Source organism: Toxorhynchites rutilus, chromosome 3 (assembly GCF_029784135.1).
Source record: "Toxorhynchites rutilus septentrionalis strain SRP chromosome 3, ASM2978413v1, whole genome shotgun sequence".
Classification (NCBI taxonomy): domain Eukaryota; kingdom Metazoa; phylum Arthropoda; class Insecta; order Diptera; family Culicidae; genus Toxorhynchites; species Toxorhynchites rutilus.
The window spans coordinates 204,583,072-204,595,395 of NC_073746.1; the positions used below are offsets into that span (position 1 = coordinate 204,583,072).

The following is a 12,324-nucleotide window of genomic DNA, read 5'->3' on the forward strand; positions in this document are numbered from 1 at the left end:
CGTGAGTCAGACGAAAAGTTCATCTTTGGTCCCCTAGCTCGGTCAGGGCATAACGTTTTAAATAAACCGGAAGAACTAGTGTATACTCGACAGAAAGAGGCAGAGTTGTTTGATGAAGTATCGTAAATAAAGCGAAGGGTTGGCCGGAACCTGAACCATGGCCGATGAGAAGATGTATATCGGCATGTTATTTTACGTTTTCGTGGCTCTGTCTCTTTGTTTTGGCCATTCGCTCAAAAGTTTTCTTTCGGGCGCAGGTGGGGAATGTTGGGAAGGTTGGTGGTCTTCGCGACAATGTTTATCTCCAGCCGATCCATCTTCCAGTGATTCTCTGGCATAATAGGCTGATCCCAGGTTCGACACCTTCCCAACTCCGGCAAGCACTTCGTACTATATATCTCCCCGTTCACCATATGACTCGAAAGAAGAGCGGCTTGGACATTCCCTTCACGTCTGTCAGAGAAGGACCTTCTTCGAGAGCTTGATGTGTCACGTCGACGTCATTGCTTACCTGGGGAACGTAAAGTACCCGGTCCCCTGTCATTCGTTGAATTCTAGCATCAAGTAAAAATGTCCATTTTGGTCAGATTCTTCTCCACCGTTTGGCCGGTTGCTTCGATCTCCCGGCTTAAGGAGCGGCAAAAAGATGATATTGTAAATACCAGATCGGCTATATATGGCGGACACAAAGTGGCTCAGGATGTCCAACTCCTTCGCTGTGGGGTGGAGCTTGCAGTATGGAAAAATCATCAAGTTGCTTGACAGTGCTGTGCTGCAAATCAACAGCCTTGAATCATTTTTGTTGTAGACTTGATAAACGTAAGATTTGAAGAAAATTTGTTCCTATAAATTATCTTTTATCGCCATCCGAAATTACTCCCTTTTTTTGAATGCATACGTTAACACTAAAATCGATGAAAAATGAATTGGAATTTTCGAGCATTCCATTCGGTAATTTGAAGAAAATTGTAGAATTTGAATCGTGCTTGCCAGGCGTAAATGCTCTGATTGAGCGAGTCATTTTCGGGCGTAAACAAAATCTAAATCACCGAAAAATCCCAACTGAGTGCCGATACTCAGAAAAAAATAATACCGATCAGTTTAGACTCGCTAAAGCATGGTTTATGTTCACATAACGTATATACATAACGTTTTGTTCTTTGTGTCCCGCGTTAGACCTCTGACCATCTGGTCACTTTACACTAACACAACAGGCGAAAATTTAGAATCGCAGGTGGTGGCCCCAATACAATAAAGCTTTTGACGCCGCTACAACAAGAAATCGACGCTAAAAGACAATTACGTGTTGCATTACATGAATTACAAAAATTGTTTGCTAAAAAAAAGTGAAATTCGTGCGTGACTCATTACGGAATTTCGTAGATTGCAGTTGTGAAAATACACGAAAAAGGTCATTTTCTAATAATTATATTTTTTGTAAAGCAGATTGTTCCATGATATCGTTTTTATTACACATACATGCATGCATTACGCCTATTAAGCTTCATTCGTTGAGGGAATATCAGTTTTCTCCAAAACATAACCATATTAACTCTTTTGGAAATTTTGGATTTTACTCGGTGTGATAGTGATAGTGATTGTATCGAATCCTCGATTCGATTTCTATAATAGGGCCCTATGACGAGTTTTTGTAGAAGTACTAGGAAATTTACAGTAAAAGGAAATTGTAAACGACCAATTAGAAGATCAATCAATGAAGAGATCTGCGATTAAATCCACGAACGATCGTTAGTAAGAAAACGAAAGAATGTTGGAAAGAAGGCATATAAAAATGTTTTGGACGGGACGAAGTTCGCCGGGTCAGCGAGTTTTTAATAAAAATTATGCTTTGTTCTGTGAAGTATTTATACCCATGAAGTTTTTCCCGCTCCACAATATTTCTAGCCTACTTGTGACATTACACTTTTTTTGTCCGGTTATAACATTTTATTTTGCGATTTCTTCGAGTCACGCTTAGGTCCCGCCCTAATGGTTCATACTTTTAAAACTGGTTTTCGGTTGTGAAAAATTACACACAAACACAATACGGATAGATCAATGTTTTCAAATAATTAAGAAATACGTTTTTTTTATTAAAATAATTCTACACTGCCTTGCCAATAAATTCAATACTATGGAACCAGGGGAAGAGAATATCTGGTCTATAATTGTCACTATTTTCATTATTATGTTAAATATGCTTAGCAGACGCATCTTTTATTGTTTGCAATTATCGGGTGAGTAGATAAGATATTGTTTGTGTAATTCGTAGTTAAAGTGATGATTCGGTCACAATGTCTATTTACCAACGGCATTTGCTTCCTTTATGATATTCTTTTTCAGATGTTCTTTGTAGTCTAAAATATTACCGTTCCATTTCGTAACAGTGCCCTTTTCACATATCCAAATTTCATTAGCAACCTAGGAATAAAGAAGGATGAGTTATCATCTAAAAGGATCGGGCTAAAAAAGAGATTAGACTAACCTGGTTGATCAATCTGAAATCGTGACTAACGAGCACCAGACCGCCTTCGAAATCGTTGATCGCTTCAGCTAACGCGTCGATTGTTTCCATGTCTAAATGATTCGTAGGTTCATCAAGAAGCAGCAGATGTGGTTTCTTCCATGCAAGATAGGCAAAGACAACTCTGCAACGCTGTCCGTCTGATAGCTGTCGAATGGGACAAACTTGTTGGCGCCCCGTTAGTCCGTAACGACCGATAATTTTTCGCATTTCTTCCCGCTCCACTACTTCCGGGAACGATTTTAACATATAATCCAAGGGACTGAGGTCCATGTCTAGCAACTCATGCAAGTGCTGATGGTATCTAGCGATGCGCAAATGGGAGTTCTTACGTATCATTCCCGCTGTAGGCACCAGATCTCCGAATAGTAATTTCAGCAAGGTACTTTTGCCGGCGCCATTAGGGCCAACCAAAGCTAACCTAGTGTCCAAGTCAATGCCAAATTCGAGATTTTTATAAATATAAGGAGTAGTGTCATTGTATCGAAAACTGACATTCTGTACCATGATAACAGGCGGAGGAATCGTACCGCATGATGGAAAGCAAAAGTTCAATTGTTTTTCATCAATAGCTTTCTCGGTAAGACCTTGGGCCATCATTTTAGCGAGTGTTTTCTCTTTGGACTGAGCTTGACGTGCCAATTTTGCCGAACCGTGACCAAATCGTGCAATGTAGTTTTTCATGTGTGCTATTTGATCTTGCTCCCAGTTGTATTGCTTCATTTGGTTTTCCAACAACTCCATGCGGGTCTTTACAAACTGTTCGTAGTTACCAGTGTAATATTTCAGCCGCTTTTGGGTCAAATGAATAATGTTGGTACAAACTCCATTCAGGAAATCTTGTGAATGGGAAATTATAACCAGAATACGCTTATACGTTTTCAGTTCTTCTTCCAACCATACGCAAGCATCCAGATCAAGATGATTGGTCGGCTCATCCAAAAGAAGTAAATGTGGTTTCACAAACAATGCTCTTGCTAGTGCAATACGCATTCTCCATCCTCCGGAAAAGTCCTTTGCAGCTTTTGCCTGCATTTTCTTATCGAAACCCAATCCATGTAGAATTCTTGAAGCTTTTGCCTCCGCTTGATCTGCCGACATTTCGTCCAACCGATCGTAGATATCCATCAATCGTTCCTGGGACTCATCATCTTCCTGATCAACCAATTCGTCAGCCATTTTCTCCAGCTTGATTCGTTCCTCGTCCACCTCCATCACACACTGAAGGGCACTTTTGGAACTAGCCGGAATTTCACGCGTCAGATGGAATATATCGATATGCTCCGGAATGGGTACTTCGCGATTGCCAAGCACCGCAAGTAGTGAAGACTTTCCACATCCGTTGGAACCAAGCAGACCGTAACGACGACCACAATTCAACTCAAGCATAGTATCTTGTAACATTTCACAACCGAAGAAAGTGATTGAAAAATTGCTAAATTTAATATCACGCGATCGTGGATGCACAGCCAATGAACCAGTACAAGCTCTTGCCTCCGCGTTGATTCTTGCTTCCTCATCCAACTTAGCACAAAGAGCCTCTGTAAAGAACACACATACATGCTTATTCTGACTTAGAAATGAATCAAACTTTTGCGATTTACCTTCTTCAGTCATTTCGGACGACCCGTTAGAGGCTCCGTTGGACGCTGGTTTTTCATCTTTTTTACTGCTCTGGACGAGTGTGATTTTCTTGTTACGTCCTTTCTGCTTTTTGTCGGGTGCCATGGTTGCGAAATGACTGAAAATGAAACAAAATTTCAACCGTGAAAATCTCTCAATTAGGTCATGTTTTGCAAGCTGTATTGAAATATAGGCGAATTCACTTGATTTTCCACAATAAATTTGCTTAATGTAGTGGAGTGTAGCAAAATATGATCAATGATTTGTCTCGCAAAATTTGATTCAATAACGAGTGAAATGATAGTTGGTTTGAGCAATGAGCAAAGTTTGACCTTATTGTATTTCTCCAATGTTTTCATTCGAAAACAAAATCAACTGATAAAATTTCAATATAGTTCTAAACCATAACAAAATGCAACATTATCACTTTGTCTAAAAATGTTACTTTGGAAAATCTGAATTAAAAATTCACAAACCTGCACTAACTCCTCTTCGCTTGACAAGATGGAAAAAGTATAGAATGAATCGCGACCGAAAATCTCATAGACACATGTTCAATGACGTTAGTGGCTGTACTGTCACCAGGGATGCCAGGTTTGAAGACATGTCTTCATTTTGAAGACATTTGACTTACTGTGAAGACATTTGATTTTGTGAAGACATTTGATTTTGTTAAGACATTTTGAAGACATTTTGAAATATGTTAAGACATTTCAGTATGATAGCGTATGTGAATTTTTTTTTTTCCAAAATATATATTTTTATCAAGGCTCATATGGCGTTAGTCTCACGGGGCCGGGAGTTCAATACTTTGACAATTTTTCTTGTTATCTATGTTAGTAATATGTAACCGATTACTCGCGGTTGGCTCGAGGTTAGTATTACAAGTGTTTTCGTAATTCGGATGTTGCTGTCTCCAATGCTCTGTACGTGTGCCCGACACGGGATACTTCCTATTGGGATGCAGCTGACCCTTAATCAGCAACGCCCCCCTAGTCTGTACCTCATATCTAGCGTGGTGCGTCTTTCTCGACTCGAGGAATGCAGGATAGAATGGTCACTAACCGGCGCAATCATCAGTTCATGTAGAGTTGTCATGAGCGGTACAACCTTTGGCTCTTGTTGAATGATCAGTGGACTGCACAACCTTTGGCCCTTTTTAGAATGATTGTGACATTGTATTTTTATAAGTTTGGACCCATATTATACAATAGATTAACTTAGATCTTTCAAATGACCACTTCAAAAACGAAGGTTTTTGGTTACACAACGGTAACACAACGTTTTAATAATCAGTTTTATGGATATGGTTTGAACTACAACCAAAACAACCAAAGCTTCAAAGCTGAAATAAACAAATGGAGTCATCACAGTTCCGTTTTGTGGAAAAACCGGGGCAATATTCACCCAAACAACGGTATATCGGGCTAAATATCATTTCCAAAGTCATGAAATTTAGTTCGCAGTTGTAAAATATATTCTTTGCTTACATCTTTTGAAAAAATCTTCAAAACCTAAAGACAAGTTTAGTGAAATGCGCTATATAACAATTCCAATTAATATAAACATTGAATAAGCTATTGTCCAAATGTAAGCTAAGATTTTTTGTTTTTTCGATAAGACTATGAAGGCATTTGAAGACATTTTTTCGTACCATGTGAAGACATTTTTACGTACCATGTGAAGATATTTGAATAAATCACCTGGCATCCCTGACTGTCACGTAGGCGTTACATGTATGAATGTAATGTGCCATAGGGGTTAAGGATCGAAATTTTCCATAATATCAGGGACAGACATACAGCTGTACTAGCGTTGTACGTGTACATAGTGATCCCCGATTTTTTAAATTAATCGTTCATCAGCTAATCGAATACTTTTCAGTAGTTTGTTATTCGATACGATTAATCGCCTCAAATAATCGATTAATCGATTAATCGTTACACTGAGAGAAATAATTCGTTAGAATAATATTTCTCATTTACTAGGAAGCCATCTGGAATCAAAAAGACGGGTGGGTAATGTCGGGGACATAACCGGAGTGACGTAGGACTATACAAAGGGGACAGCTTTTGTTAAATATATATTTTAAATATATTGTTTTATTTTCTTCTCCTACGTGAATACCTACCTATCTACCTGAAAAATGGATTTACTGTTTACTCTTTATGAATATGTTGATGGTTCTGAAAAGAACCTTTGGTGTTGTGTTTTTGTTATCACTCGATATTCCCATCTTGTTCGGTTAAACCTTCCTGTTTAGCTATTGCGTTTGTCACTCGCCACAGCTTTCACAGTTGAAAAATTTCTTCCCATCCAGCTTGTGACATGTTGTTCAGTAAATTACATTTAATGCAACGTGCCGGAGAAACACTTTGCCACTCACTGAAACTCATTGTTGCCTTGATGAGCGCCGAACCGAAGTTGCTCTGTTCTTGATGAGGGTTTTCTGATTGTCGTGAGCAGCTTTGCAAGCCAACTCGAGCACTCCGACGGCCGGAACTCTATAATCGCTGTTAGGTATACTGGTGCTCCGGCACCAATCCGTTCGGCCTAGTTACCCTTGCGGAGCAATCAGTGAATGCGACCAACAGGGAACTGGAGACCTGCACGATTCGAGTGAGATGTTGCCTTTCCCTTAACTTGTCCTCCTTTGTTACGTCCACGATGTCGATGACGTACAACCACACGGGTTTACGGTTTGAAAGAAAATAAGATATTTTTTTGGGGTCCGCGTGTTTTATACTCTAGCGGTACACACTCACAGGATAGAGACAAATCGGCAGACTCAGCCAGAGGGGCGAGTCCAACGAGACGGACGAATGAGCGTTAAAAGGGAGCGATGGCAAAAAAATACATTCATTACGACTTGTTCGCTCGTTGGATTCACATGCAGGCTAAAAAGGGTCCTTTTCAGGATCACAAAATTATCTTCAATCTAAAGAGTTTATTGTTTTGTTATCACTCGATATCCCCATCTTGTTCGGCTAAACCTTTCTGTTTAGCGATTGCATTTGCCACTCGCCACAGCTTTCACAGTTGGAAAATTTCTTCCCATCCAGCTTGTGACATATTTTACAGTAAATTACATTCAATGGCACGTCGCATTACCACCACTCATAATTCATAATTTCATAATTTGGACCCCGAACTCTATGTTTACAAAAATGTCCAACTAAATATGTCGCAATACAGGTCCGTCCAATTAGCTAAATGTCGAGATAAGTGTAAATTACTGTACTTTCAATCTAGAAGCAATTTAAGAATCGGTGAAAATCAATAAGCTCAGAACAACTTCCAAATTCACATACTCATCATATTCTGGCAAACAAATTATGAAAAAATCAATTTGTGTTTTATTATTATTTTGGATATTGTTTTAGAAAGCATTGAACTGTATTTCCTAAACTCTTTTTTGGAAGGTTTAATGGCCCTGAAAAGCGCCTTGTTTTATGGAATGGTTCCAATTTAGAAAACTTAGTACTCGTGGTTTTGAAAAAAACCATTTCGAACGCCCTCGATGCCGCCTTGTTCTGGATTTGCCACCAAAGCAGTTTGTATAAAGAACAAACTTATTTATTCTGCTACCTGATGCCGTTTTGCGATTGCGTTTGCCACTCGCCACTCGCTGCAACTGCCTGTTGTCTTGATGTCCACCGAACCGAATGTGTTCTGTTCCGAATGCGGGTTTTCTTATCGTCGCGAGCAGCTTTGCCGGCTAACTCGATCACTTCGGCGGCCGAAACTATATAACGCCGGCTAGGTGGACTGGTGCACTGGTCCTAACGCGCTCGGCCTAGCTACCCTTGCGGGGAACTCCAGATCAACACGGTTCGAGCGGGATTTTGCCTTTCCCTTCACTTTTCCTCCTTTACTATTTCCAGACATGGCTGCTTGGGTTGGTTTGTTGATGTGTTGTGATGCGAACCGATGTGGTGTACGGTTTGAATGAGAATGATCGTTACGGCAGCGGAGCGGGGATTTTTAAGTAGACTGGCTGGCTAGAGAATTACGCATGTGTGAGACTGCGACCAATGTTTCGTTAATTTTTTTCTTTTTTCTTTCCAATCGTGCTTCATTCTATTTCGCTGCTGCTCTGGTTGCCCGTTTTGGTCGGTACGATTTGAGGAGCACAAAATGGACCAATCAAAAATGGGCACATAGTGCATTTTGACAATGCTTGATATTTTACAATTATTCAATTATTTATCTCAAGAAAAATGAAAATTTATTCGTTATGATAGATGCGTAGATATATTTCCTATCAATTGATGGGTGCTCCCGTGGCCGAGTGGTTAGCGTCCCACACTATCATGCCGGGGGTTCGGGTTCGATTCCCGTTCTGGCCGGGGGATTTTTCGTCAAAGAAAAATTTTCCGGCTTGCACTGTGGTCACGCGTATTCTAGAGCTTGCCACTCCAGAGTACATTTAAGGCGTGTTATTCGGCATAGAAATCTTAAACAAGTATTACTAATAAAAATGACGCAAGTAATGCTACGTTGAGAAGGCAAAAGTTCCACTGGAACGTTAGAGCCATCCAAGAAGAAGATCAATTGATGCAAAAACCTTTGCGATCTATTGAGAAATGCTCGAGTTATAAGCGTTCCAAATCTTGCATTTTTTCCTACTTGTTCAATGCCTAGATTTCCATTTCACCCCCTATATCTTCCGGTTAGACGTAGTCCTACGTCAAAAAGTGTTCATCCCGCCTGGAAATCAATTATTATCGTTCACGCTCCCTTAGACTCGTAAACGAAGCTCAATTCGCGTTGACGGCATTGAGCTTCGTTGACCAGTTAGGGGATCGTCAAAGATAATGATTGATTTTCGGGATAAAACTGCAGCGACCGTACGTTTTTTTTCTCTGGGTTTGGATCGATTAATCGACGTAAATTATTCGTTCGCTTCGATTATTGGTTGCGCAGTATTCGTTCGATTAATATTCGATTTCTGTAGGAAGTATTCGATTAATCGATTAATCGAACGATTATCGGGGATCACTACGTGTACAGCGTTGTACAGGTACCATCGTAGCATGACATACATACTTTGGTTGTACATTGCACCGCATGTCAAACTGACAATCAAAAATTCGATCAATTTTCACCACATGTTTCAATGAAAAAGTTTTTTATTTAGCGTCTGAAACATCAAACACAACAAAAAAATTTCCAATCTGAGTTATTAACTCAAGAGAAAGTCAATGAAAAGAATATTTACCAAGTGTTTTGATTCAGTTTGTTCATGCTACCCACCACTAACCATTTGTGGCGCTGCGCACAGTACAACTGTAGCCATGTACAGCGGTAAAACAGGTCGGTACAGGTACAGCGATTGTACCGAGTTGCTTGCATGGTTCTAGCGCTGTACATGGTGACAGACATACAATTTTCGAAGTACAACGGTAGTACAGCTGTATGTCTGTCATAAGTATAACGTATCCGCGTTGACGGCATTGAGCTTCGTATTACGGAATGGGGGAGTTGGCATGACAATGCAGAAGAAATGAACACACTTTAAAAATAAAAATTATGAATGAAAATATTTTTTTCCAAATCAAATTAGTATTCTATGTAAATGGTAATCACTTTTGCTTGCAAATAGTGGAAAAAATGTCATACAAAAATAGTGTCTAAAGATAATTTTATATCATAATGGTAAGTTTTGGTGAGAATATTTGAAAATTCATAGAAAATAATTTAAATTACGGTCAGAAAAACGTACTTGTTGTAGGTAAATAACGCCAAGAAAAAATTTTCATACACATTTTAGCAATTTAAAATTGCTTTAGGGCCGACTAAATCTGATAGAGAATAGTTGGCTTCATACAAACTAATGTCGTATCCAGATGTCGACACCATTCTCTATTATTTGCATGGTGTCTAGAGTATGGTGGGTCAGTTTTGTGAAACCGCTCTGCTTTGTTTACCAACAAAACTCAATATACTTCCAAGATGGCTGCAGGGTGGTTTTAGCATGTTGGTCCACCTTAGAATATACTTCTAGGCGCCTAGCTTTAGGCTACAAACACACTAGACAACTCTCCCGTGTGGATTTCGACGGCTTCACTAGCTGCTATTATTATATTTAAAAAAAAAAAATCACAAATCACAAAACCAAATGTATTTGGTCGCAGTGTTTAATGGATAGATAAAATTAAAATAAACTGTTTCGCTTGAATGTTTTTTTTTCAATTCCCAGGGGAACTGGCAGATTATTTTTTAACAACGATAACGTCTTTTCAGATTATCCTCGATACTCGAAGCCCACCAGTGGTTAATGCTAACTCGATAACCACCTGTTCATTGCACTTGATTGAAAAATCACAAAACCAAATTTATTTGGTCGCAGTTATATGGATAGAAAACATAAAAATAAACTCTTTCGCTTGAATGTTTTTTTTTCAATTCCCAGCGGAACTGGCAGATTATTTTTCAGCAACGATGACATCTTTCCGGAATCTTCTCGACGCTGGATGGCAACCAAACGAAAATAGTTCCGCGCGTGTATGTGTGTGTGTGGTGGTTGCTCCGATGTCTCCGATGTTCAGGTCAGGTCAGGTCAGCATGCTCCAATCGCTGTTCAATTATAACTGAGTGGATTTCCGAGCGGCGCTCGCTTATATACCGATTGGTGATTTCAATAGCATGTTTTGAAAGCAATTTTAAGGCAATTGAAACAAGTTTTTGGATGAAAAAGTAACAAGTATATAACGCGTAGATATGTTATCTTTCGAATGAAGTGTTTATCATACCATTTCGGTCAGTTGTTTAAGAGCTATTAACTAGAGGTGTGCAAATCAGCTCATCATGATGAACAGCTCTGATCATATCAGCTCATCTAAATGAGCTGTTCTTTATGAACAGCTCTTCAGCTCAGTTGTCAGTGCCGACTTTCAATTTGGGTCCCAAACTCGATAGCCACGAAGCCAGTTTGAAAATGTTAAAATTCAAATGAAATTTTTCACACCATATTATTAATTACTTGAAACACGTATTCCAGACTATTATTTACAACAGACTCGGCGAGTACAACATTTCCGACATTTTTACTGAGGCTTTACATTACAATAGAAAGTTTTCTTAAAAAAAAAAAAATCTTATGAGATTTTTGCACCGCCTGCAAACAAAGTGTTTTTCATTGAAATAGAATACTCATTTGATACACAGAAGTTAATTTTCATTAATAATTTGAATTTTAAAAACGTGTTCATTCTGCCTGAGAGCCAATTATTATTTTTGGCGCCTCCTAAACTGGTAAACAAAGCTCAATGCCGTCAACGCGAATATAACAGTTGAAAAGACGAGGGACAAATGAAACTAAACTGATGTCTTAACACGAAGAGCGAGAGACGGTCAGTTCATTTGAATCTTACAGCTCACACACTCTCTTCAATTCTACAGCTCTTTTCTCTCCTTCATCATCATCAAAGTGAGCTGAAGAGCTGTTTGATTTTTTTTGCGAGCTGTTCCGCGTCAACTCACTTCAAAGAGTCGATTCTTCGGAACAGCTCATGAGCGGATGGCACATCTCTAGCAAAAACCGACCCAACTAAATCGGCGTAATGTGCCCACATGCATACCTCTCCGTACTGATTAAGAAGTCTACCAAACTATCGGCCGACAAATCAGTCTGCAGTATGCGGGGGCTCTTAGTTTATAGCAAAAAACCAATGATGTCCACAGATTGTAGTACGTCAACACAAATACACGATTTTTAACACAACAGAAAATTGTGGCAGTATCAAATTTCTGATATTTTGTATCAGATATTTTTGACAAATGCGGGAACATAAAAAATGACGACCGACATGACTTTAAATTTTTTACATTAACATGTTTAACCAAGAATGTTTCATGTTTATGGACCTCGTATAGTCTATTTTGGCTTTTTTTCATAGTTCCTCATCCTCATCCTGTTGTCCTTTTTGTTTCGAGAAATGGCATTCCATGTGATTTCCTATCGGACTCGTTCGACTGCCGCAACATATAAACTCCATGCGTTCTTCTAAACATGGATTGCATACTTTTTATGCATCTCTACGGCATCTGGCAGAAAAGTTCTCTTGCTCTCGGGCCCACACACTCTCGTCGCGGACTTGACATGGGGCAAGTCACTGCTATATGGTGAACTGTGTAGGCACTGGGGAGCATTGAGCACGATTTTGGATCCAGTC

General features: G+C 39.4%; 1 protein-coding gene across 1 annotated transcript; it reads right to left on the minus strand.

The window, feature by feature from the left end:
- Positions 1 to 2,045: 2,045 nt before the first annotated feature.
- Positions 2,046 to 4,762, minus strand: LOC129775747 (ATP-binding cassette sub-family F member 2). Its single transcript, XM_055780812.1, has 4 exons — positions 4,624 to 4,762; positions 4,129 to 4,265; positions 2,486 to 4,065; positions 2,046 to 2,421 (listed from the first exon to the last, which is right to left on the minus strand). The coding sequence occupies exons 2-4, from the start codon at positions 4,250 to 4,252 to the stop codon at positions 2,299 to 2,301; spliced, it is 1,827 nt and encodes a 608-aa protein (XP_055636787.1). The 5' UTR covers positions 4,253 to 4,265; positions 4,624 to 4,762; the 3' UTR covers positions 2,046 to 2,298.
- Between the last annotated feature and the right edge of the window lie 7,562 nt (positions 4,763 to 12,324).

Excerpts from the sequence above, each read along its gene's own strand:
- LOC129775747 (XM_055780812.1), bottom strand. The coding sequence starts at position 4,252 with ATGGCACCCGACAAAAAGCAGAAAGGACGTAACAAGAAAATCACACTC. Across the intron at positions 4,066-4,128 it reads GTCCGAAATGACTGAAGAAG|AGGCTCTTTGTGCTAAGTTG; the intron begins GTAAATCGCAAA and ends TGTTCTTTACAG. Across the intron at positions 2,422-2,485 it reads ATTTCAGATTGATCAACCAG|GTTGCTAATGAAATTTGGAT; the intron begins GTTAGTCTAATC and ends CTTTATTCCTAG.